The sequence below is a fragment of the Apiospora marii genome (genome assembly GCF_038362585.1).
Source record: "Apiospora marii strain CBS 49790 chromosome Unknown utg000009l_segment0_segment0, whole genome shotgun sequence".
Classification (NCBI taxonomy): domain Eukaryota; kingdom Fungi; phylum Ascomycota; class Sordariomycetes; order Amphisphaeriales; family Apiosporaceae; genus Apiospora; species Apiospora marii.
This window is the reverse complement of record NW_027117381.1, coordinates 3,699,337-3,724,660: the sequence shown is the minus strand read 5'-3', so window position 1 is coordinate 3,724,660 and position 25,324 is coordinate 3,699,337. Positions and strand designations below refer to the sequence as shown.

General features: G+C 54.3%; 9 protein-coding genes across 9 annotated transcripts; 4 read left to right on the top strand and 5 right to left on the bottom strand.

Moving 5' to 3' along the window:
- Window positions 1–251: 251 nt before the first annotated feature.
- PG985_012725 (NRPS-like enzyme) lies at window positions 252–3,793 on the bottom strand (the record flags this gene model as incomplete). Its single annotated transcript, XM_066832491.1, has 4 exons — window positions 252–2,813; window positions 2,899–3,061; window positions 3,135–3,391; window positions 3,482–3,793. 4 exons carry the CDS (start codon window positions 3,791–3,793, stop codon window positions 252–254), a joined length of 3,294 nt encoding a protein of 1,097 aa, XP_066680541.1.
- A 1,193-nt stretch (window positions 3,794–4,986) lies between these two features.
- PG985_012724 (P-loop containing nucleoside triphosphate hydrolase protein) lies at window positions 4,987–7,525 on the bottom strand (the record flags this gene model as incomplete). Its single annotated transcript, XM_066832490.1, has 4 exons — window positions 4,987–5,226; window positions 5,297–5,600; window positions 5,621–6,455; window positions 6,790–7,525. The coding sequence occupies 4 exons, from the start codon at window positions 7,523–7,525 to the stop codon at window positions 4,987–4,989; spliced, it is 2,115 nt and encodes a 704-aa protein (XP_066680540.1).
- Window positions 7,526–8,054: 529 nt separating this feature from the next.
- On the bottom strand, window positions 8,055–9,648 carry PG985_012723 (uncharacterized protein; the record flags this gene model as incomplete). Its single annotated transcript, XM_066832489.1, has 4 exons — window positions 8,055–8,361; window positions 8,453–8,639; window positions 8,722–9,165; window positions 9,285–9,648. 4 exons carry the CDS (start codon window positions 9,646–9,648, stop codon window positions 8,055–8,057), a joined length of 1,302 nt encoding a protein of 433 aa, XP_066680539.1.
- Window positions 9,649–11,403: 1,755 nt separating this feature from the next.
- Window positions 11,404–13,026, top strand: PG985_012722 (uncharacterized protein; the record flags this gene model as incomplete). Its single annotated transcript, XM_066832488.1, has 2 exons — window positions 11,404–12,757; window positions 12,827–13,026. The coding sequence occupies 2 exons, from the start codon at window positions 11,404–11,406 to the stop codon at window positions 13,024–13,026; spliced, it is 1,554 nt and encodes a 517-aa protein (XP_066680538.1).
- Window positions 13,027–13,714: 688 nt separating this feature from the next.
- Window positions 13,715–14,571, bottom strand: PG985_012721 (uncharacterized protein; the record flags this gene model as incomplete). The annotated part of the gene is made up of 2 exons (XM_066832487.1): window positions 13,715–14,452; window positions 14,563–14,571. 2 exons carry the CDS (start codon window positions 14,569–14,571, stop codon window positions 13,715–13,717), a joined length of 747 nt encoding a protein of 248 aa, XP_066680537.1.
- A 1,048-nt stretch (window positions 14,572–15,619) lies between these two features.
- On the bottom strand, window positions 15,620–16,708 carry PG985_012720 (SET domain protein; the record flags this gene model as incomplete). Its single annotated transcript, XM_066832486.1, has 2 exons — window positions 15,620–16,041; window positions 16,192–16,708. The coding sequence occupies 2 exons, from the start codon at window positions 16,706–16,708 to the stop codon at window positions 15,620–15,622; spliced, it is 939 nt and encodes a 312-aa protein (XP_066680536.1).
- A 1,567-nt stretch (window positions 16,709–18,275) lies between these two features.
- On the top strand, window positions 18,276–18,737 carry PG985_012719 (uncharacterized protein; the record flags this gene model as incomplete). The annotated part of the gene is made up of 1 exon (XM_066832485.1): window positions 18,276–18,737. One exon carries the CDS (start codon window positions 18,276–18,278, stop codon window positions 18,735–18,737), a length of 462 nt encoding a protein of 153 aa, XP_066680535.1.
- A 2,165-nt stretch (window positions 18,738–20,902) lies between these two features.
- On the top strand, window positions 20,903–22,389 carry PG985_012718 (uncharacterized protein; the record flags this gene model as incomplete). Its single annotated transcript, XM_066832484.1, has 2 exons — window positions 20,903–21,690; window positions 21,750–22,389. Coding segments are annotated over 2 exons (1,428 nt in total), but the record flags the coding sequence as incomplete, so codon positions are not given.
- Window positions 22,390–24,373: 1,984 nt separating this feature from the next.
- Window positions 24,374–25,213, top strand: PG985_012717 (uncharacterized protein; the record flags this gene model as incomplete). Its single annotated transcript, XM_066832483.1, has 1 exon — window positions 24,374–25,213. One exon carries the CDS (start codon window positions 24,374–24,376, stop codon window positions 25,211–25,213), a length of 840 nt encoding a protein of 279 aa, XP_066680533.1.
- Window positions 25,214–25,324: the final 111 nt, after the last annotated feature.

The following is a 25,324-nucleotide window of genomic DNA, read 5'->3' as shown; positions in this document are numbered from 1 at the left end:
ATCTCTAGCGGGGAATTGGATAGATTGATACACCTTGTCATAACAAGGAAGATAGGCACTGCACGTAATGAACCCTTGACAGAGGTTCGGAAGATTCGATTCCATCTAAGTTCCTTTTCATGGCAGATACATAACTCCTCTGCTAACAGACCCCTAGAGAGGCCGCGAGCAACTGTACCCCCATTCACACCCGCGCAGATTTCTTGATCCTCGTGTAAGTCCCATGTCCAGCCAGCAACCCGGACACCGCTTCATTTTGATTCACCCAACCAATCTTCCACCCATCTGCGCATCCAATCAGCCTGAACGGCGGGCATCTCGCGAAGAGTCGCACTAGCCCCAACGCTACGCTCTACAGCCATAGGCTCGGCGGCAGGCCCGTCTGCCCACAGGCCATCACGGTAGAATGCGAACAACTTGATCGCCGGGTTACTCGCCATGTCGGCATCATTTCCATGTTCCGTGCCGTCATCTTTGTTTGATTCGCTTTGCTCCAGTCGCTGGAGCCATACCTCTGGCGATACAACTTCTAGTTCCTTTCCAAGGCGCTGGCGAGCGGCGTCTTGCAGCGCGGGGATGAGTTGGTCCCACGTCGTCGTGTGGGGGTTCCGGAGGTTGAAGAAACCTGCGTCGCTCCTCTCCGAAGTCGATGGCGCCGCTGAGGATGAGGTTGGATCTGCGTCTGTAATTGCAAGATCTACGACAGCCTCCGCGGCTAAGTCCGACGGCATCCAGTCGACCCGCGAGAAACGCGGTCCGAGGTCCGAAGGCAGGCAGCCGAGATGGAACGAGCTGATTACCAAGCTGGGCAGCCACTCGGAGCGGCTCCACATCATAGTGCTGTTTCTCCCAGTCTGCTTGACCGGTCCGGCAACCTGACCCACGCGCGCGATACGGATAGGGGTACCCAGGTGCTTATTCGCCATGTCGCACAACTGCTCCGCCAACAACTTGCTACGAGAGTACCCATTCGCATGCGCCGTATCGAGCGAGCGAACGACGGACTCCGGAGCCGGTCCGGAACTGGCCGCGGCCACTGCCCCGATCGAGGATATGAACAGGACCTGCGCAGGTCGAGGGGTGATGGTAGCGGCGAAGGAAAGGAGGTTTACCATGCCCGACAGTTGCGGGCCGAAAGCCGGCAGGGCCAGGTTGAAGTTGACGAGCCACGCGCTATGGATGACGAGTCCGACGCGTGCTTGCAGCATCTCGAAGTTTGCCTGATCTAGCCCCAGTTTGGGTCGCGCCAGGTCTGCATGCAAGAAAGTGACGCGCCCTGCTTCCTCTTCTAGCATGCTGGCATCGGCGTCCAGCCCCGCCCATTTCTTGTCTTGTGCGGACCGCCCGCCATCCGCACCGCGGTTGAGACAGAAGACGTGACCGATCCCTTTGCGGTTAAGGAGGGCTCGCAGGATCATGGTGCCCAGCGTGCCTGTCGATCCAGTGAGGACGACATCGATAGGTCCCCCTGCTTTGGTGTTGGCTGCAGATGGCTCGGGAACGGAGATGCTGCGCATTAATTTCTGATACTCCAACAACATCTGGTCCATGAAATACCTGTCATCCCTTCTGGCACCATACTCAGCCGCGGTGAGTGCGGTTGCAAGCTCCGCGGCGGTCGAGTTCTGATAGATGGTAGACAGCCCGAGATGGGGGCGATGGAAGTTCCGCCGCAACGCCCGGGTCAGTCGAAGCGCCTGCAGGGAATCCATTCCCCGCTCAAAGAAGCCCTCCGAGTTGTCCAAAGCGGGCCAATCGGTCACCTTGAGGACAGCATCGCGTATACGGTCGGTGACCAAATCCACGTCTCCGAGTATCTCGTCGATGCTTAGTGCGTCGTCCTCGCTGACGCCGTCTCCATCACCACCCGTATCTGCGTTCCCATAGAGCACGTTGATCTCGGCCTCGTAAAGCGCAACGCTGGCGCCTCGCTGGAGCGTACCCTTGCCCGCGCGCACCAAGGGCCGATCTGGAGCCGTCACGAAAACGAGCGGCTTCTCGACCCGCGCATGTGCCGGCGCGACACGATTGGCTTCTTCGATACTTGGCCAGACGTGCTCGATCAGGACGGCCTGATCCGCCTTGGTGTGCATTGGTGTTGCCGGCTCGATGAGCAGCGCGGCCTGGAAGCGGTGCGTTCCGATCACAAGGGCGCCGCTGACGATACCCGGGTTCCGGGTCACGATGTGGTGCTCCATGCTGATCGGGTTCGTCTTCTCGCCGTTGAGGAAGACGACGATGTCGTCCGCCCGGGCCTGCCACGCCCACACGTCGGGGACGGCGGGGTGGGGCGCGAAGAGGTCGCGGGTGCGGTATTCTTGGAGGTCTTCTTTGCCGCGGATGGTGAACGTCGGCTGCGTGCCGGCCAGGGCCTCCTTTCTCTGGATGACCAGCTCGTAGAGGTTGTCGCCGACCTTGTCGAAGACCGCGCCGGTGCAGGGGTGGAAGCGGATGTACTTCCAGTCCTTGCGGGGATCCAGCTCGGCCGGGATGAGCTGCGGCGGCATGCCGATTTCCGACGCGCCGAATTGGCACCGCAGCGGCATCTCGGCGGCGACAATGTCTCCGACCTGCTGGGGGAGGTCGCCTCCGATGTAAACGATCAGCTCGAGGTGCTGGGCACAGTAGCGGAGCAAGTCTGGGTTCTGGGCCAGCTCCGCCACGACCGAGGGCACGAGCAGGGCAATGTCCGCCGGCGTTTGCTCGAGGGCTTCGACTAAGCCCTGCGCGGTCACGATGGCGGCGGCTGCCGGTGTAATGACGGTGTTGCCGAACGGGACGGCATACAGCAGACTCTGACCATATCCAGCGCCCTGAAAAATGGGGTCATGTCAGCAAGCAGTGAGAGTCGTAAGATACATGATCAAGTACATAATGGAGAAAAGGCTAAGGTCATACGTGAAATGGCGGTAATGTTACCAGTACCCGCTTGCTAAGATAGACGCTCTCGAGTGAAGGGACGCCTTCTGGGGATGGGCAGCTGGACGCATTCTGGTGTTTGAGAACGGTTTCCTGGGTCCATACCAACGGCTTTGGTACTCCCGTCGAGCCAGAGGTGTGTCTGAGATTTACACATTCAGTTTCAAATGGTATATTGGGTTGGCCACGGGGCCATTAAAAGGGTAAACACCTACATGGTCATGATAGGATCCTCCATGCCCTCCTCCAGAGTCTTCAAGTAATCATACGGGGGTGATACTGTCCGCAGGAGCTCCTCGACACCCGGTACAACAAGGCGGCACGGTGCGACGGCTTCCAAGATGGTTTGCGCAGCTGGTGGTATTGGCGCCGGTGTCAGGAGAAACTTGCAATGCAGGGACTTGAAGAGAGACCGGTGCGCCTCGGCGCTGTTCCGCGGCGACGTAAGAAAGAGCTGCGGAGGGTTAGCCGCCTCCCCCTTTTAGCAAGCCGATTCTGCTTTCAAATGGATATCCCATATTTCTCTCAATGCAATGGCAGGGTCAGAAAGAGATTTGCTCACAGCATATCCCGCCTTGACGGTGGCGAGCCCCAGGGCCGGGATCCGCACGTCGTTGGGCCCGACATAGGCCAAAAACTCATTGTCCCGATCCGGACGGCCCAGGCTCTTTAGCAGCCACCAAGCAAGGCCATTGACAACGTTGGCAAGCTGGGAGTAGGTCACGGACCGAAAGCCGGCTTCGTAGGATGTGGGGATGACGGGCCACATCCCGTAGACAGCGTCCGGGTCAGCGCTAGCGATTTGGTCTACCATGCGTGGAAACAGCGTGCGCTGCCGTTTGGCACTTGCGCCATTGTTGCCAATGTTGGTCATTGTGGTGATTCCGTTGGTGATAGTTGCGAGTAGCGTGTTTTGTAAGGAAGAACGGGGAGAGGAATTCTTATAACTGCCAAGTCGGCCTGCCGATCATGGGTCAAGCTTTTTGACCGTACTTTGTTTGGGCTTATGTGAGATTCAAACTCACTGCTCGCGTCGGATGATCTCCCTGGTTTGCGTACTTTCCAGCTCAAGGGAGACGGTTATCGCTACCTCCTTCCTACCTTGGATTCCGGAGGAATTTTGAGTGTGGGGTTCAACAAGGGGTGTCTGCGCCGCGTCAGATCATCATCATAATCATGTGATTGGATCCATTGAGTGCCATGTGGCTAGGTATATTAGGTTGGATTACTAGAGGACCAGAATACAGCGAGGATATCCTAGTATACGTTTTTTTATCTATGGCAGCAACTCATCTTCGTAAACCGATGTAAGGGACTTGACAAACACACCATTGAGCATTTTGCTGAGCATTTTGCAGCCAATCAGTTGGACAGCCTTTAGCGAGTATTTTGTTTCCAGTCTAATCCCTTCGGCGTATCTCAAGGGAAGATCTCCCGAACACAACGTTCACTTTTCTGGCAGCTCGATAGCGCCATCTGCCTCTCCTTCTGTATCAGGGAAAACACTACAAGATGTGGAAGCCTGCTTTTTACGACCTCTGTATTTGTTATGACTTGTAATGTTCCAGCTTCATTTCAAATTATACCATTATTTATGAATCAGCCGCGATTGAATACTCGGCGAGAAGCGCGGGCCTCGTGATAATGTCTTTATCAACGGTATTCGGGACATCGTCTCGGCTTCCCATCAGTGATGCCAACGTTGTTGTCATATTTAGCGAGTATGCCGGTGTCATCCCAATACTATATAAACGAAGGGTCTTCCCAGCTTCGCGTGGTCATATAGAATAATCCTGGCGTAAAGCAGTTTCTCACTCACTACACATTGGGCACATCAACTGGACATCTCATGGCTGATAATCATTTCATAGCTGTCTATCTTTCTGTATCACTACAATTCATCGCCTCGGGAGGCGCTAAGGCCATAATATCGTAGCGAAATATCCATACAACTCATCCTTCCTCCCATCTTGAGAAGGTTCGTCTTTTCCCTCCTGAACTCAGTACAGCAAAAGGCAACTGATCCATCGACTGTGACATAGTGTGCCATCAAGTGTCGGGTTAGGGTCACTTGGTTCCAGAGCTGAATTGAAGCATAAGCTTCTCGCCTTTCTGCAAAGCAGCCAATTTCTCCTGGAGCTTTTGGCGCTGCTGGGTCTTGTCTTCATTCTCCCCTGCAATCTCGTTGATCGTTTCGTCCGATAGACCGGCTACCACCAATGGGCTGAAGAGGTCAGGTAGCTTTTGCATCAAGCAAACCTCGACTGCGTTGACCTCGAAGTCGTCGATGAACTTCTTCAGAGCCACCTGTTAAAGAAAGGGATATCAGTTGCTGTACCAAACCAGTGCAAAGTCAAGCAGTATTCTTGGGTCATACCTTGTAATAGGCTTCTACCATGTCTGTCGCAAGACTTGCCGCATATTTGTCCATGTTCGGCTCCGTGAGCTCAGCATTCTCCGCAATACATTGAATTAGCTGGTCCACCTGGAAGCTTCCATTGAAGTTTCCTTGGGTGGTAATCCGATTTTGGCCCAGGAATTTGGTGACAGAATCCCGAATTGATGATTCCTGGCGCTCTTTCTTCGCCTTCTGCACGTTTTCCGTGAGATAGTGATTCTGAGTCATGGGGTGGAAGTCTTCAGGTGGCGCAAGAAGCTGGTGAGCCATATCGGTCGGATTCCTGGCTCGGTGATCGCAGACTGAATATGTTTGGCGACATCCTCAGGAGCAACATGCTTTACCATTGCAGCTGCTGCATGGGATACATTGTTGACAATTTTCTCAATAACTTGGCTGGTAATACCTTGCCAGGGAGTGATTTGGCGTTTAAAAAGCTCGCCAACAACCATTGGATTGAAAGTTCCTGGGAGCTCACAACCGCGGTAGTCTTCTAACATCGCTTGAACATTCTCGATATAAGCTCTGCGACTTATGCTGTTTGGTATTGACCACGTGAATCCTGTAACTATCTTCTGGGCGCAACCATTATCATGCATATTCTTGGAGAAGCCCAAAAGATTCTTCCTGACTACAGCACGGAGCCGTCGATCATTGTGACATTCCAATTCGACGGCTGTGAAGAATCTGTTTGAGTAGTCACCTCTGACTGCATCCCGAAGAAGGTTGGTGAACCGCTGGCTGATGTCGATGAGGTAGGCTCGCTGTTCCTTCTGACTCTCCCGTGGGTGGCCTAGCTCTTTTAGGCCCATCTCGCACTCGCTTATGCCGCTCTGTATATCCTTCAGCACGGTGGGAATGTGCTCCAGTATGTGATCGTGCAAAACATGGCTCAGGCGGGACTTGAGAGCATCCACGCCAAGTTGGGAGGCAGGAAGAGCGTTCCATGGAGCTTTCGTGAAGAACTCCGACTCCAATCGGTCCCTATTAGCGCTGTCCGCCTGTTGCTCCAAGAAGTTTCTGTTTCGTAGGACATGCCAGCCGAGGGCAAGTGGAACTTCTTTGTTCTTCGCCAGGTTGAGGTAGAATTTCTCGTTGTTCGAGTTCCTGTCCAGTTTATCCGGTTTTGTGATGAGACCTAGAATTAGGTGATTAGCATACCTGATCAACGTGGCAATTCAAATAAGCTTCGAAATATGGGTGTGGTGGCATGTTGCACCAAATGCCTCTGCTAATGCCACCTATAAATAATGTTGATGATGCCACCGCCAATGGTTGATTCATTTACCCAATACGTCGAAATGCAATAGAATCAGCATTAGAGACATCGTTTATGCCAGTGTAAGTATCGTTGGTGACGGCATAATCAGCAGTGGAAGCATCATCGGCAGCGTTGAAAACATCGGGCAGGTTCAGTGGTTATGACAGAAAGGTCCTGGGATATGTGAAAATAGCCAAGGGAATAAACATACCCAGTGTTCTCTTGCCGGTCGGATCGATTTCGCGGGCCCGTTGCGTAACCTGTTGCAGCGGGAACTCGTTGGCGGCGGAGACGACAGCAAGGATAATGCTCCGCTGTTTCTTCATGTACGATACCACCATGTTCTTCACCATCTGGGAATCCTCGACAGACTGGGTGTTGGTTGCTGCCTCGAAAAGACCAGGCAAGTCGACCAGAGTCAGATGAGGCTGATCTGGCCCGGCAATCTCAACTCGTATGATGGCCTTGCTGAAATGTGTTGTGTCAGAGAGACCCATGGCTATTCCTTTGAGGTCCTCCATGGAAGTTTCAAGTTCCAGGACGTCGGGCATTTCTGGAACTGATTTATCCTCGTCACTGTCATCGCTACTGTCACTGTCATCACTGTCGTCCTCGTCGTCATCGTCGTCGCTCTTTTGATCACCGCCATAGTCGTAGCCTTTGTCTGGATTGATCAATGACCTCTTGAATTCGGACTTTTCTTGTCGGCGAAGGACGATCTCGGTGGGGCAGTGTGTGCAAAGCCCATCCTGGACTGCGAAGGGAAGTTGGGAGATGGCTGCCAGCACGGAACTCTTTCCCGATGACTGATCACCACACACGATGATCTGTGGTAGGTCAAGATAGTTGCTGATACCATGTGAGCTCAATGAATCAATGAGGTCGAAGATTTTGCGACTGTCGTCTGACGTCAACGACGCGGTTGAACCGATCGCCGTATCCGACATCCTGGGCTGTTGAGGGCTGTTCTCGCAAATGATAACAGTTTAGAGACCAAGTTACCAGATTTAAGTCAACGGCTGAAGGTGGATGGAATGGGAATGGAAGATGGGGAAAGAGCGGGAGCTCGGATTATGGAATTTATGGCCGAGGGACAATCCATTGAATGCAGGCAGGTACATTGAGTTATTGCCTATGTATTCGCCATTACCTCGTCTCTAAATGAAAGGTCTTAGGTACCTAAGAAAGTAGGTAAGTGCCTGGATCTTCTACAATACACTCCCTGATAAGTGTTTCATGTACTTTGAGAATCGGCCCTTAGGGCCTTTTGAGAATTTGTAGTTTGCCTCCTCAGGCATGTTCAATACTACAAGAACACACACACACACACACACATGAAAAGGGAAAGAGAATTATGCCCATTGCTCTGATGTTTGGCTTCTAAAAGAATCTGACTAGCGGTGCAGTGAGGATCCCCAGGTGTAAATGTTCACTTTCAGTACCTTAATTTCGAAGATATGTATTCATCTCTCCGTATCACTGCCCAGCAGCTCTTCGAGGCCCATGGCCCAACATCGCATTGGAATCCACAGAACTCTCGTCCCTCAGCTTCGAGGCACTTTCTGCATCCGCTACAGGGACCCGGTACTCAAACTTCTCGCCCGGTTGCCCAGATGCCACCGGGTGAGGGAAAGGCAAGTACTCAGGCAAGAGACCGAGCTGCCTCAGCAGCGTCCCCTGATCCCAGCTGATGTGTTCGTGGTACAGCCTGTCGCCGCGGATGTTCACAACACTAGTGAACGGGACTTGTATGTACTTACCAGTCGGGGGCACACCCGGCACCCTGTTCCATGCATTTACTCGTCAGACAACGAGACTAGAGTAGATAGCAAGTCGGGGAAAGAGGAAGAGAGAAAAAAAGAGGGAGAACTCACAGCCAATCAACAACCCGGTCGTGGGTCATCTTGGTGACGAACTCGTCAATAACCCTGTCGATGCCCACGGTCCGGCTGACGAGCTCCAGCTCCGTATCGGGCGGGTTCGCGAAGACGAAGTGATTCGTGTAGAACTCGGTCAGCTTCTTCCTACCTATGCCGCCCGTCAAGGTCGGGATATGATTCACTTTTGATTTCTGTCAGCAATCAATTCCCAACAACCAGACTAACTGGGTTCATGTCTTGGACTCAACAGACTCTAAACTCACCATAGGGCTCCTCGACCATGGTGGCCATAGTCTGCTCGACGTCGCGGGCCTCGAACTCCCAGTAGGTGTGCTCATCCCAGATCTTCTCGAGGTCGAAGTACGGGCCCGCCATGAGCGGCTTGAGGAAGGACAAGGTGCGCGTGTGCGCCACGGACGCGGAGCTCGCGTGGAAGTGCTCGTCGGCCGGGATGGCGAAAGACGGCGCCTTGGCCGCGGGCCCGTAGTAGTGCCTCTTCACATTGTCAGGGGTCTCCGCCGCCGCCGCATCGCCGCCGTCCGGTTTTGATGATGATGATGACGCGCCTGGCAAATGAGCGAGGACCGGCAGCTCGCTGGCGGTGTAGGAAGCGGGCTCGGCTCCATAGTAAACCACGGCGAGGGCCTGCTCGCAGGCGTCTTCAATGGCCGTCGCGGCGATGGGGCAGGTCGTCGTTGCCGAATAGACTAAGGAGGGGTGTTTCAGATAAAGTTAGAGGGGAACAGGCACACAATCAAGATACACCAGAAGTTCTAGACCACGTGGCAGAGTGCCCGCTGTTGTCCTTACATAAGTAGGCACTTACCGATGAACCCGAGCTCCCGAGCCCCGTCGCAAGAAGGCAGGCTTTCCAGTTCCTGAATGGCCAGGTGGAGATTGTCTTCGTCTAGCCGCAGCCCGCCCGCCTCGACCGCCGCGGCCACCTCATTCGGTACCAACTTGAGCTGGGCGACGGCATAGCCCTCTTCCGCCCACTTCTGCAGCGGCGGGGGGTCCAGGGTCTTGTCGTGGCAGTTGGCCAAATCAAGCCTGGGGTCGACCAGGAGCACCAGACTCGGGCCGTGGCCGCGCCGCGACAGTGGAGGTTGCAGCGTTAGGGTCGGAGAGATGGCAATGGAGGGGGCGTTGGGCCGTGGGACCGGCGTCTTCTCGGGATTCGTCGACGACATGGCTTTGCTTGGTCCTGCTTTTCTGTCGGTACTAAATCAATGCAAATGCAACAAGTTGGTAAAGGTGAGTTGATCGATCTGGTTCTCCGTATACACTAGGCAAAAACGGAACGATAATATGTGAATATCACCACTATTGCTACCTCGGCTGAGGCGCGACGACGGCGACGGCGGGGATCTCAACCCGGCCTTTTCTAGTGGAGCAACTTGGCACAGAGGTTGAGCAGTGCCGTGCGGCCACGATGCGGGGTTCGCATCATCCACAAGTAAGCAAAAGTCCTCATCGGGACCTTTCAAGAAATGCGGCGAAAGTGCCTACATGAGGCCTAGTATCGCGGGAAACACATGCATTCGGCAAGTCGGATATTATAAGAGGAGGATAATCGAAGGTCTATTCCTTGGCTTTTTGCCTCACCGACCTGACCATCGTGTTGTTTTGGATGGAAAAGTGTCGCGACCCAACAACTCCATGACGATCCGGACCTCAATTGGCCTCTTGGTCCTAGAACAGGAATTGCAAAACCACCACCGTTGCGACCTACTTACAGTGGTGTCCCCCGTCCCCTTGCAGTTGCAGGCAGTAGGACAATGGATACTAACAAGGGGAAAAGGGTCCCTGAAGCAGCACTGGGGGCTTCGCTGAATCTTGCAACTTGCTGAAGAGATTTCTTGCAAGCAAAGCAGGCAGATTCTTTCTAGGGCCATAAATCGTGACACATGGGAATGCCTAGAGACACGCGGATTGCCCACCACGACCTGCGACACGGCCCAGCCATTGGGCCATGGGCTTAGCGGTGGTACTGGCATGCTGCGGGCGGCGCCCACTTTAAAAGCTGCTATGGGGAATCAATGGATTTAACGGAGCTACGATGCTCTCTCAACTTTATGCATGCTCCAGGCCATTCCCATCAACCGAGAGCCGCTCTATGCAATATCTGGTGCAAATAACAGCTGAAATGAACAAGAGAAACTCGCCAATAATCGACCGGCTTTAAGATAACTAGCGATGATCCGTGTGCCAGAGTAACATGGCCCCTAGCGATTGCATCCCTGCCAAAAGGGAATTTGGACGAGTAAGAGGTGCCGGTCGTCGATCACGTCAACGGCCCCGACAATAATGCCATCTGCTGTGCCATGGCCCGGGACGTCCACTCCTGAGGGTCAGTGAGCACACCTCACGCTCGCCCACCTCAATTCGGCCTTTTTCTCCGCGAAGGGGGCAGGAAGGCGGCTCCTGTTTTTTTCTGGTTCCCTACCCTCTTGGACTTGACTCGGCCTTTTCACTAGCTACGGTGCTTAAACAATGCTTATACAGCTAGCACGCTCCCCCTATGGAAAAAGAACCCAGTTATATAGCGGGCCAAGACCCGTAGTCCTGGATCTGGCAGTAAGGTGGTGATGGCATTCTCTGCAAGCGGGAAATGCCCTGTCCCCGTCCGGTTCAGTGGGGGTTCCAAGTCAGATACTTTACGCAAGTAGGTAAGGGTAGGCAAGGGGATCGAATCTCGACGGCCATAATAAAAGTAGACGCAGATCCCTCTAGAGTTTCTTGATGTTCAGATTTCCCGCGAGTTTCCTCCTCCCTCCCCTTCCTGACCCCCCTCCCCTCTGATATCCCGAACGTCGACGTGTAGCCGTATCGGTCCAGAGCGTGTGAGCGTGTGAGAAGTCAGTTTGTCGAGCAGAGAGTGTGTCTGCGTACAGTTACGAGCAGCAGCAGTGCCTTCTCGTCAACGTCATCATCCATCCACCACAATGTCGATGATGAAGCAACCCTCTGAAGTCGAGGCGGGCGTCGTGCCCCCTCGCGCCCCTTCGCCTCCTGGCAAGACGGGCTACTCGTCGTCGACGTCCGACAGCGCCAACAGCAAGGAGATAGACGAGGCCTACGCCGTGTACGCGGCCAACGAGAACCTGGACTTCTCCGACGCCGAGATGAAGAAGGTCCTGCGGAAGGTCGACTGGCGCATCGTGTCGATCCTCTTCACCACCTACCTGCTGCAGTACCTCGACAAGAACTCGATCAACTTCGCCTCGGCCTTCGGCCTCAAGCAGGGCACCCACCTGGGCAGCAACGAGTACCAGTGGCTCGGCTCCATCTTCTACTTCGGCTACCTCGTCGCCAACTTCCCCTCGGGCTACCTGCTGCAGCGCTTCCCCATCGGCAAGCTCGTCTCCTTCACCACCATCGCCTGGGGCATCATCCTCATCACCACGCCCGCCTGCACCTCCTTTGCGGGCTTGGCCGTGAACCGCTTCCTGCTCGGCGCCTTCGAGTCCACCGTCAACCCGGCCTTCGTCCTCATCATGTCGACCTGGTACACGACCGCCGAGCAGCCCCTGCGCCTCGAGGCCTACTACTGTACCAACGGCATCGCCACCATGTTCGGCGGCCTCATCGGCTACGCCGTGGGCCACATCACCACCGGCCTGCCCCGCTGGATGTACGTCTTCATCATCTTCGGCGCCCTCAGCACCGCCTGGGGCTGCATCAGCCTCTGGGTCCTGCCCGACTCGCCCGAGCGCTGCAAGTTCCTCGACGAGCGCGAGCGCGCCATCGCCGTCGCTCGCGTCGCCGCCAACCGCCAGGGCGTCAAGAACAAGCACTTCAAGAAGGACCAGGCCATCCAGTGCGTCAAGGACCCCAAGACCTGGATGCTCTTCTTCATGTCGGTGGGCGCGCAGGTGCCCAACGCCGCCATCACCAGCTTCACCTCCATCATCGTCGGCAGCTTCGGCTTCGACACCCTGGGCACCCAGTACCTCCAGATCCCGGGCGGCGCCGTGCAGTTCATCGCGCTGCTGGCCGGCGGCTTCATCTGCAGCTACTGGCCGACCAACACGCGCTGCCTCACCATGATCGTGGCCAACCTCATCTGCATCACTGGCGCCGCCATGCTCGTCGGCCTCCCCAACGACGCCCAGTGGGCCCGCCTCGTCGCCCTCTGGCTGTGCTACTTCCAGGGCCTCGGCTTCAGCATGGCCCTGACCATGATCTCGTCCAACATCGCCGGCTCCACCAAGAAGCAGCTCACGTCCGCCATCCTCTTCACCGGGTACTGCGTCGGCAACATCATCGGCCCGCAGACCTTCCGCGACAGCGAAGCCCGTAAGTTGCCATGCTACAATCTTTTTCTTTTTCTCCCTGAGACTCGCGCTAACATGTTTTCTTTTCTAGCCCACTACCAGAGCGCTTACATCGCCATGCTTGTCGGGTACGCTGTCAAGCTATTCTCCATTGTCGCGCTGCTTGGGTATATGTGGAGGGAAAACCGCCGGCGGGACCGCGCGGGCGAGACGGACGAGAAGGCGGCCATCGAGGCGGGCATGCACGACCTGACCGAGCTGGAGAACAAGGGGTTCAGGTATACCTTGTAGAACAGCATCGAGATTATAATGCGATATCTTCTTTTTCGGTTTCGGCTTTCGAAACTGTATCCTCATCAGCGTCATCATCAATCATCTGGCATTATGCGGTTGCGAAATTCCTTCGGATAGATGTGTTGGTTGTGGAGTTGAAGGGGTCTTGTTGCAACCAAAACACCTCTGTCCCTCAATTCAACGAGCTCTGCGGACGTGCACTGAAATGGCTGGCCCCTAGATTATGGCGAATGGCGTAAAGGCAGCGTCACGAGTACTAACCTTAAAATCAACCGCTAAAGCCTGATAGGCGGCTTGCGACAATAAATATCGTCTAACACTCCTCAATTGCGCAGCTATTTCAGATTCCAATACTATTGCCAGTCTTATCGGATTATTGACAACGCCTTCGACTTTAATGGCGATGCACGCTCACACGACAAGTCACTACGAGAGAAGTCAAGAGGTCTCAGGCAAGAGATTTGATTAAGCCTCAATAGCAGAATCTATGGTCGTGATATCATAAAACATATGGGCCCGAGGGAGAAAGGTCTAAGCCTTTTTGGATCTTCCATGTCGACTCTGCGCCTGCTTCTAGAAATCTAGAACATACCGGGCACCAGCAATCGGGCGTTGCTGCGAGTTCATACAGAACAACGAGGTGTGATGCGAGGACCTCCAATGATGCCGCGTTGTTGTGTTCGACTTACATCATCGATTCGATCTTCTTAACGCAGTCGGGGAACTCCTTCCAGTCATACATGATGACGGCGGCGTTGCACTGTTCCTTGAGAACCTTGGCCATCTGCTCCATCTTCTCCTTGCCCTCCTCGATGCCGTACACGCCGACGTAGCCAATGAGGGGGATACCGGCGCGCATGGCAGCGGTGGCACCGCTCTTGCTGTCCTCGACGGTCAGGCAGTCCTTCTGGGCGACGCCAAGCTTCTCGCAGGCGAAGTTGTAGATGGCGGGGTCGGGCTTGGACGAGGGCTTCTCCATGCTGGTGGCGGCACTGTAGACGTGCTCGTCGGGGAAGTAGTGGTCGATGCCGACCTTCTTGATCGAGGCAACGACACGGGGCTTGGCCGAGGTGCTCACAACGGACATGGGGTAGCCCTCCTTCTTGGCCCATGCGAGCTGCTCCAGAACACCGGGGCAGGGCTCGCACTTCTCGCTGAGCTTGGCGGTGACGGCACCGAGCTCGCGGTCGACGTAGGCATCAACCTCCTCGTCGGTCATGGTGAAGCCATGCTTCTTCTGGAGACCAACGAGCATGCCACGGAAGTTGTGGCCGACAAAGTCCTCGAGGAGCTGCTTGACGGTGTAGCGATCGGACTTGCCGTACTTCTCGAGGACCTCATTGGTCAAGTCAGTGCAGGCCTCGAAGGCCAGGTGCTCCGACAAGCAGAGGGTGTTGTCGCAGTCGAGGAGGATGTACTTGCACTGCAAAAGGCACCAAAACGAATCAATCAGTACCAATTTCCGGAAAACAGTACAGGCATTCCAATACGGCTGCGGCCGTCAGTATGCGTGGCGTCTGGGATGAAGCTTACACGAGGCATTTTGGGCGAGTGACGTAATGAACTTGGTGTGGGGTTTGGGTGTGTTTGCTTTGTTTGTCTAGAAGGGCTTCTTGCTTGTGACAGACAAAGTGGTGAGAGGGAGGGTGGCTGAGGATCGTCAAGGATAGCTCACAAAAAGAGTCAAGTTCGATTCAATTCAAGTCAAGTTGCAGAAGAGGTAGAGGAAGAGGATGGTCATTCGATTAAATACCTACGATCTCGATGGGACAGAGGAAGAGAAGAGGGGCAAGTTGGAAGCACGGGCAGGGCTCTGGTGTCTGACAATAACTTCCAGTCAATTTGTTGACTTTCTCAGCAAACGCCCACCCGGCGAGACACCCGACTTCCAAAAGCAACTGTTCCGGCCATCGCCAATTGAATTGCCCATCGCAGGTCGCACTTGCCCCTCGCCAGACTGAATAAGGTGCATCTGGTGCGTCTGGAAGGAGGAGGTGGGGCTTGGTCGGGCAATTCGGGTGGTGGTCAGCTACTGAAACAGGCGGCTAGGCGGGCGGCCAGGACGCAGAAGGCGGGGTAATAGCTTCCGTTTAAATGCTGGTGGTGTCAGCAGTGCAGTAAAACTCACAAAACACATGCAACTGCCAACAGCAAGAGGTTGCGCGTCTGCGCTTTCTCCTTCCCACTAAGCCAATCATTCATCCAGGACAGTCCCACATGCAACCTCCAGCCAACATGGCCCAATTCCATTCAATAGGTACTGTCGGATATCAACCGTCAATGAGAAGATCGCATCTGAGACAACATGCATTCGCTGTTCCATTCCACTTCCTGGGGGGTTCTATGTAGAGTCTAGACCAACGCGAGAGATGCGGGAACAGTCTACTGTCCAGTCCAACTACCTAAAGTTTCGGGATTCTTCTTGTCAAAATTGCCTTTGCTGAGTGCCCGTGTCATAACCTGAAGACTGATGAACTTCAAGGCTAGACACTGGAACTGCATTGCTAAGGTACATGGCATCAATTGATGATGTAGCTCATCAACTCGTCCGCGCAGTACTGCCATAAGAGGTTTCCATCCACCCCATCCTTTAGTCGAGTGATCGAATGCCAAAACCCATGTTGCAATCCTCATCATCACTCCAAACCTCTCGATCCGGGTTACTAGAAGAATCGTCGCTGAGTCCGCCAGCAAGGTCCCACTCGTCATCTTCGCTGGATTCTCCTTCAGAGTCCTCGGGCATGTGCTGCATCCAAAGCCAATCCTCCAACTCGATGCGTGAGAAGTGGTACGGCACAATCGGTCCAGAATGCTGCTGGAGGATACTCTCAAGATACGCCTTCATATCCAGTTGATCTTGCGTGTCGGGGTGGTCCGGACCGCCCTCGGTCATTGCGATGTCCAGCTGACGTTGGCAAAAGATCTTGGCTCGGGCGTAATCCTTGTGTTCAACTGCCAGCTTCGCGGCGAAGTCGTAGGTGGCGGGCACGTGAGCGCGCTCGATGCCGTTGGCTTGGATGAGTCATCGCTGTCGGTAGGCGAACCAGAGGCCATCCTTAAGCGGCATGCTGTTCGCCTTGAGCAACTTATCGATGCCCTTGATCTCCTCAATGTCGTCATCCAAATTTTTGCGCATCTCCTGCGGAAGTGTGCAGATCTTACAGCTGCAGATGAATTGGAACCCAGAATCGAGCTGGTCCCGGCGTCGGTTGTTGGACCCGAGATTGACGTAGGTAATGGTGATCTCTTCACCAGGCTCAATGTCACAGAGAGTGTGGACCGTCATCTGGTCAAGCTCGCAGTTCCATTTAATGCAAGCAGTGGGTACACAGGCGTGGTTGAACTGAGATCCTGTAATGAAAAGGCCTCCTTCGCCTTTAGGACCGTATGCCAGGGCGTTGGTCTGGATGATTCCAAGTGGGATCGGAAGGGTCTTGCCATGGATATTGGTGAGGGAGAAGAAGGCACGTTGCTGGTCTCGCGATGCGTTTCTTAGCTGCTTGAGGACATCCTCGTTGAGGACCTCGACAGAGTCTCCGTTCACACGGGGAAGAGTGATGAAGGGCGACTCGGCAAGGATTCTGGTGCCTTTGGTGATCTTGGCTGTTGCAACCACACCGTTGCCTTTGCCCTCGACGGGCTGGACAGAAAACAACGCCATCTGCTCCAGGTCTGCCATGGTCAAGGTTTTGTCGGTCAAAAGAAGCAGGAACAGGTGGTGAATGGTTGTTAACCAAGTAGCCTGGTTGCAGGAAACGCAGGGTTCTTGTTTCTTGTTATGGTTCCGAAGTGGAAGGAAGCACCGGGTTCATTCAAAACGGGGCCCAGCTTTGTGACATTGACAAGCAAGCCAGTTTCCACGACGACAAGGTTAACGACAAGCTTAAAAACTTCATTCGGGTGCCTAGCTGATTGCACAATCAAAGAGAATGCCCCGTAAGGTGCCCCGTAAGGTGCTTTTGTGCCTTTTTGGTTATTACGGGGCAAATGTTCTGGGCCTACCCCCGTATTCTCACGATAGAGCATGCTCTGGAGCTTTGATATGTTTTATTTTCCGTATTCATGTAGCCAACAGAGGATAATGACATATCGAACAAATTAAGCCATATACATGCCACTTTTCTGATCTTTGGCGATATCATGCTTGCCACACAATACATATTCTGAAGCAAAACTCGGCGATGGTCCGTACGTTTTGTCGTCGCTGGTTTATGTTTGTAGGAATTGATCCCAAGTGAAAAGGACCAAAGATCGCCAGTTAAACACGCTACTGGTGTAGGGGCCCGGAAGACTTTTTGAAAAATCTTGCTTGGTCTCCTATTCCCTAGTCCCAGCCTCCCAGAACGATATGAGACCAACCCACACCCCCCTTTATATCTACTAATGCAGCACTTCAAGTCATAGCCAGTCCAAACTCTTTAAACCACCTTATCAGATCCGGGTACTAGCATTACATGCTTATATTGGCTTGCAAGGTAGAATTCAGGGGAACTCTCACTACTAACAATTACCACATTGCCAGGGTGAGTTAGAATCGATGCAGTCAGCAACCTTCAATAAAGAAGTGATTCAAAATTTAAATCAATTTTGAAGCCCTTTCAAGTACTGATCAAACAGTGCAAACATTACAACACTCATATGATTCTGTAGATGTGATGTAATCTCACCTGGAGTACCCCTTAAACCCGATATGCTGCCGCATTTCATGAAGACCGAATGCCACATAAGCCACATTTATAACATGGTTCCAGTGCCAGGACTGGCCACGATGCGTCTCAGCCTTCTGTGGAATTAACTAGTTTTGCCTCTCCGATTTCGTGATCTGGATATGCCCGAGCTATCGAAATGTCTTCATGTGTTTGTCACATTTGCTGCAGTACAAATACGTACAGTCGGAAAGGAAGAAGTTGTGGTGTCCAGCCCATATGCAAACGGCCTCGTGCCCAAGGGTTTTATAGGTGGGCTTCCGGTGATAGGGGTGGTGATGGTGTTTTTGATGCCAGTAGAGGCGGAGGCGGAGGCACGCCCGAAGCTGGAGCAGGGCCAGACCGGGCACACTTCTCGGTGGAAGGACCGCAACGATCAATACGTTTATTTGGTTACTGTTTACCATCCTTCTTTTGTCCTCTTTGTTATCGAGCTCGTTGGCTTCGGGTGGCAATTAGTATGGAACTACCAGTGTTGATCGAAATCCACCTCCCCTCCTCTCACGTTACAAGATCTTAGGCGACCATACCCATTACGACATGTACGGCATCCGGGGCAAACCGTGGGAGAAGATTGAAAAAGCCACCGAGGCACATAACCGGCATTTGCCAGCCCCAACGCGGGCTCGGCAGCGCCTCCAGCAGCAAGAACAACATCTACTCCCTTCACACGAGAGCAGAGGGACAGCATCTGGGGCTTCTACGACGCGATCACAGATATGGCTCCGTCCTGCACAGAGGAGCTCGTCCAGGATTATCCAGAGGCCAGCCAAAGTAGTCATAATGCAGAGCAGATTCGAGCCCTGGTGGCGCAGCGTCCGCTCCGGGGTCCTTGACCCGATCTTCGGCCGCTCGCTGGGCCTCAACATGTTCTTGACCAAGATCCCGCCGGTTATGTCAACGCGCAAGCAGATACTCGGGTTATTCGAGGTGCATTCTAGCGACGAGATCGACGAAAGCAAGGCGCGGGCGGCGTACAAACGACACTTTTGGCGAGCGTGAGAGCTGGTGCCCGCGGGACGCGGCTTCGAGAAAGACACAGGGTCCGGGTGGGAGCCGCTGTGCGAGTTCCTGGGCAAGAAAGTCCCGGACATGCGGTTTCCCCAGCTCAACGAGGGCAAGTAGTTTGCCATGCCCAACGAAAGGGAGCATCGCGCATTCTTGCTCCGGACCTGGACTGCAATCAAGCCTTGGACATTTGCGGCCTCGGCAGTGGGAGTTGTGGCTGTAGCCATCCAATCTCGGGCACTGGAATACTCATCTAAATCAGGTGGCTGGAGAAGCGCCGCAGGCACATTCACATTCGGTTAGATAATCAAACCTACTACCACCCAAGAGAAAACGTGCAGCATCGTGCCCAGTGCAGACGTGGCGCAGACATGGTCAATTGAATCCCTATGACGTCTCGGAGTGTTTGGAGCCGCGAAGACTCAGCCCCACCCACAACGATTACGGCCAAGGGACATCCTACGAGTCTGTCCAGTCTCACGTCTGGGCGAAACTTTGGGCCTGAGTCGCATGACGAGGTCGGGAAAAGTTGTTGGGTCGCTGCTACTCAGACATATGCCATCACCTGTCATGGCGGGAAAGACATGATCAACGTTTTGTGCCGTGCCACTGGAGCGGGTGGCGGCAGCGGCAACGCCAATGGAGCAAGCTGTCAACTGTGTGTTCTGACAGACAGTTCAAGCACGGGTCAATCCAACCGTTCCAGAATAGCAACTTGGCAGTAAGACTTTGCCGCCGCGGTGGAGGATGTTGTTGCTGTTCGTTCCACATTAGCCGCCTCGTATCTCGTATTGCAATATCACCGAAAAATCAAAAATAGCTGCAGGCATCTCTGATTTGGACCCAAGTCTCCGCCGCCGAGTCGCGAGCCGCACAATATCATTGAGTGATAGGTGATGGATCAAAATCTTCAGTTCGCGATGGCCCAGGTGAAGGCCAATTGAAGATTTGGACGGATAGGGCGGCCAGCAGCGCTACTGCGGCCAGTGAGCCAGTGAATTTTGGATGAAGATCGGCCGGGTGGATTTAGGCCTTGGCTAGAGCGGGCCAAGCAATACGCTAGGTCAAATTGGCCCAAAGGCCCCAGGGTTCAAACGTTGACCGTCGCAAAGAGAGCAAATCACACCGGCGGCTTAGGGCATTCATGCAAGGAACAGGGGAGGCCAAGTCTGCTGCAGAACTGCGTTGGCCCTGGTTTTCCCCAGTTTCTGGCCCAGCAAGCCCCTGGCCCAATCCCTTATCGCTCGGTACTTCGACTGCAGGTAATGTTGCACTGCAGCAAACAGTACAAGCCACACCCCTGAGATAAGAAGCTAATCCTCGGATCGATGCGCAGAACGCCGACGGCGACCCCTTTTCAACTCCAATCTTTCCTCATTCGTGATGCACAATGCATGTCCGTAGTATTGCGCAATTGACTTAAGAGAGGGACGCCCATTTGCATCTTTTGCATACACATTCATTTGATCCTGCATTTCAATTCACGCCCTTTAGGTATTAGATACCTACGACGAATTACTGTACTGCCCTGCCCTGCCCCGTGCTCGAAGGCGATTGATTAGCAGCTTCGGTGCTCCTCCTTTGACTCCATCGCCGCTCATTTGCGACATCTCCACCCGAGATCCAGAGCAGGTACAACCGTTCCTTGGCCTTCTGCCTTGGCCTTCCGTGTTGTTTTCTCCATCTGAAACATCACAGCAAATTCCCGACTCAGACGCCCTGTCCCCTGTCTGTCATATTACATCTTGACAGGCCTCCCTCGGATCCTCTGTCTGCCTTTCCTTTTTTGCACCACTTTCGATCGACTCGACCAGTTTCCAACAACGCCACACTCCTTTGTTATCGGGCTCTTCGCTTCACCCATTGTGTAGACGACGCCCTTTACAACAGTCGCTCTTTTGCTCGAAGACGCATTTTCTTGGCCGCCAAACCGTTCCGACAACGAGTAATCGCGATCGAGAAACATGCCGTGTACGCAATAAACAGCAACATAATATCACATCCATTAGCACCTGCGGTGCTACCATACGCAGTCGCTCATTACAGATCTGCCGCCGAGTCTTCATAGTTTCTCGAAGAACTCGCATTCCGCTCCTTCGAACCAATATTTCTACGATCGAATACCGACAAAATGATGTCGCCCCGTTCGATCGTCTCAGCCTCTGCGCTGCTGGCTTCGCTTCTTCTCTCCCCCCGTCTCCGCCCAACTACACAGTGACTGCAATCCCATGCATGAGGACTGTCCCGCGGACCCGGCTCTAGGCGCAGCACACACCTTTATCTTCAACTCGACGCCTCCCACCGGCGTCTTCAATACCACCGCTGGTGAAGTCAAATATGACAAGGACACTGGCGCTGCTTTCACCATCAACAAGCGAGGCGAGTCACCGACTCTGACTTCCAACTTCTACTTCTTCTTCGGAAGAACTGAGGTTGTTATGAAGGCTGCGCCCGGCCAGGGTATCATCAGCTCCATCGTTTGGAAGAGTGACGTGTTGGACGAAGTCGATTGGGAATTCCTGGGCACCAAGCCTGAGGAAGCCTCGAGCAACTACTTCGGAAAGGATCGCCGCGACAACACCAATGCCGGCTACCACAAGGTCGAGGGTGGTGTCCAGGCTGACTACCACAACTACACCTCCGTCTGGACTAAGGATCAGCTCGACTGGTACATCGATGGAAAGCTGATCAGGACTCTGCTCCCCGAGAACGCCAACAAGACCGAGAACTACCCCCAAACCCCCATGATGTTGAGTATCGGTATCTGGGCTGGTGGCGATCCCAGTCTGCCCCAGGGTACCATTGATTGGGCCGGCGGTCCTACCCAGTTCGACAAGGGTCCCTACACCATGTATGTCAAGAGTGCTCGCGTGGAAGACTTCTCCAGCGGCAAAGAGTACGTTTACGGCGACAAGTCTGGCCACTGGGACAGCATCCAGATCAAGGAGTAAGTAACAACATGCTTGACCAACCATTTCAACTACCATGACTAACCTCATTATAAAGGCCCGAGAAGGAGTCGACCGCTGTTGAGAACATCAACCGCCCGCCGCCTGAGCCCGAAAAGTCGGCCTCGGAGAAGTGGGATGAGCTGCCGCAAAGCACCAAGTCCGGCGTCTACGCTGCGGCAGGTGGTGTTTTCGCCCTCGGAGTCATCGCCCTTCTGGTTTACTACTTCCGCCAGCGATCCCGTGGACAGAAGGAGGCAGCTGCCTACGCCGCGCAGCAGGAGGCGGAGCGCCTGGAGCTGGAGCAGTTCCGCAAGGAGGGCCGCGACCCCGACGCCCTGGACTACGAGGCTACCGAGTACAACCCCGCCGCCATGGGCAAGGGCTCCTCTGTCACCGCCTACAGCGCCGTGCCCAACGACCATGAGCGTACCAACTCTCTGAGCAGTCTGAACGGCGCGCCCGGCCAGACCGCCGCCTGGGACCCCACGAGCGCCGGCAGCGGCCCCGGTGGCGCCATGCCCCTTCTCTCCCGCGACGCGTCCCCGGACGCCACCCCGGCCCGTAGCAACACCTACGACGGCCACAACCCGCTCCAGAGCCCTTCGCAGTACAACTCTGAGCCGCCCCGCAGCATGACGTTGCCGCCAGCCCACGACGCTGGTAGCTACGGCAACTACCGTGGAGGCGCCAATTAGGGATGGGCCTGGTGTTTTTGATCTCTTTCTGCCGCTGCTGCTTGAAGGTCCGGTATTTAAAAGCAAACAAAATCAGGAGTTTTCTCATCACGATGATCTACGAAAACACTAGAATCTCGTTTTTTCTTTTTTCCGGTCCCGTTTTTCCCGTGTAATAGACAGTGCGTCCGGAGGAAGCGCGGGGCTCATCAATTGCTTTGGTACATACACACATATCAACAACGTCTTGGTAGGATTTGCCCGGCATATTTCCTTGTTCTTTGACAAAAACATTCTCGAGACATGGGCCGCCCCCCTTATATATAGAAAACGGCTTGGCTTGAGACTGGGAGTTTGGGAGTTTTCTTTTGTGGTGATGTGTTTGTTCTGTATTTCTTCCAGGATACAGATGATAGCTCAGCTGCCGGTGATTTGGTAATTCGCATTCAAATGACAGCATACTGGAGTCGTGTACTTCCAGTCCTGAACTCTTGTCCTCTGCAACATCTTCAGTCCATGTGGTTGGCAGCTTCAGCGCGTCGATCATTGGCGGATGCTGTTCCTTGTCGATATCTCCAAGTCTACTTGGGTAAAAGAACTGAGTCATCGGGCCAGGCCGAGAGACGTGATGACTGATACTGATACCTATATACTTATGGACGGGTCCTCGACTCCTCGTTCGTCTCTATTATTGGATGGAAACAGCTATCAGGACAGCCTGGCCCCCACCTCCTTCTCCAGCTGCATTGTGTGTGTTACGCGTCGGTCGATCGGTAGCTGGGCCCATCTGGAGCTCTGATTGATGGATGCATCTACCCCGAACATCCCCCCACGGCGCTACCGGATGGTGCCGAAGTCTATTTCGACGTACTGTACCTGCCGCGATTTATTCTCGGCCTTGTCAATGGTGGGCTTCCGGGATGCGGTATCGGCGGGGTCCCCGGTTGACTGCCTCCGTGTGCTGGGAGAGGTCAACGGATACTTGGGCGGAGCTCCCTTATGAACTGGAGCCAGTGGCGATTGCCACACAGATGCTACCGGCTTCGGTGCGATGTCAGGACATATCTTGGGTGTCGTGTTGAACGTCCCTCGTGATAGGCTCAGGACTTGTTTGCGCCTGTTCTCGCTCCACCCTGGCTGTCGTTCGAAGAGAAATTGACGAGAAAGAAAGCAGACATGCAAAAAGAAAAAGAGGTATTGCTCTGAAGGATAGACTTTCGGGCCTTGAGTTAGGCGGTGGAGCTGCGGTACTGTCTTCGGGATGGGCGGGCAGCGAGTATCCCGGGGAGAATGTAAACAGAGTTCGGGTGGTCGGCTTGCCCATGCCTTGGAGTCCAATCTCTACCGGATGAATCTCAGATTGAAAATTTTCAACAAATGCTGGTTGCTGCCTTGATGGTCTTTCTTAATTGCGGTCCAGGACCGAGTGCACTTGTTGCAACCAGGGATTGGCGATACTTCACGGCTTCATTGCCTGCTTACCTCGGCGTCAAGCTCCTCATCAAATGCAATATCACCGGTTTTCACGATCCGGTACGGAGACCTTACCCGGGCCCCACCAAGGCAGTTGAGATTTGGATCTGCATGCTTGCAATCTGTCAGATCGGGGCTGAACTCGGGGCGCTCGGCGCCAGTCAGCCACGTACGTAATTCTGGGGCTAGTCGAGCTTGGTACCTTTTAGTCGGAAGCCACCCTTCCAACTAGCGTGGACTAGAAGCTCGTCTATCTTCCTCGCGGGTAAGGCAAGCATGCAAGGGGTGTATAACTGATTCATGTCTGGCAAGTCGTGTCACAACGATGATGGAATCGGGCCTTCAAGAGTTAGGGAAGAACCCGTCAAGTGGAAAAATTTGCGCCTATGTCGCTCTGGCAAGATCTAAATACTTAAGAAATAGACGCCGGAATTCGAGATACCTCTCGTCTACCCCTGTAACACCAATTCAACTGCATCCCACGATTTCTATCTGAACAACGTTTGTGCAGCTCCTTGATATCCTCGCAAATATGCAGCTCTCACAACTCCTCAGCCTCGCCCTGCTGGCCACCTCCGCCAGCGCCAGCGGCGGCTGGGCCTGGTCTCCCTGGAAAAACGCCAGGGCCGCGCAGCCCAAGGGCAGCGAGACGTCCGAGGAAAGCCAGCAACAGCAGATCTCGTCCGTCGGCGTATATCCCACTACTTCAGAGAAGCCGCCCAAGAAGCACTCGACGACGACAACGACGACGACGGCGGCGCAGCAGCCCGAGATGACGGAGTCGTCGTCGTCGTCGTCGTCGAGCAGCAGCAGCAAGAAACATCATAAGAAGCCGTATCTTCATCACTCGTTGTCTACGTCCACCTCCACCGTGATGGTTTACCCCACGGTTACGATGCAGCCCGAGAAGGGCTCCACGTGCGGCAGCAGCAGCGCCCAGGGAGAGGAGCCCAGCACCGTCATCCCCCCATATTCGTCCTCACAGGCGTCGTCGGCCGAGGAGTCGTCGGCGCAGCAGACTACCACTACCACCACCGTCGCCGCCACGTCGGAGGAACCTAGTAGCACCATGGCCGCGCCTTCTTCGTCATCGTCCTCTTCCGAAGCGCCGGCGCAGCCTACACCCGAGGGAACGCCATCGACTTCGACGACGACAGTACAACCGTCGACGTCTCAGACTACGCAGTCGGAATCGGATTCGACGTTGCACATTACCGTCACCAAACATCGCACAACAACCGTGACGGTGCCCAGCACATCGGCGGCGCCGTCGACGTCGACGTCGACTACGACGGTGCAGGCGGAGGAGCCTAGTAACTCTCCGCAGCCGGGCCCGGATGTTGAGAGGGGTGGATCAGGAGGGGGCAATTAAAATTTACGAGAGATAATGCCACTTTTAGTCCTGGGTTTCACTCATGGTTCTGCCTTGTGGGTGGTAAGCCAAGTCTAGCTGTACAACTATATAGACGGCTTCATCTCAGAA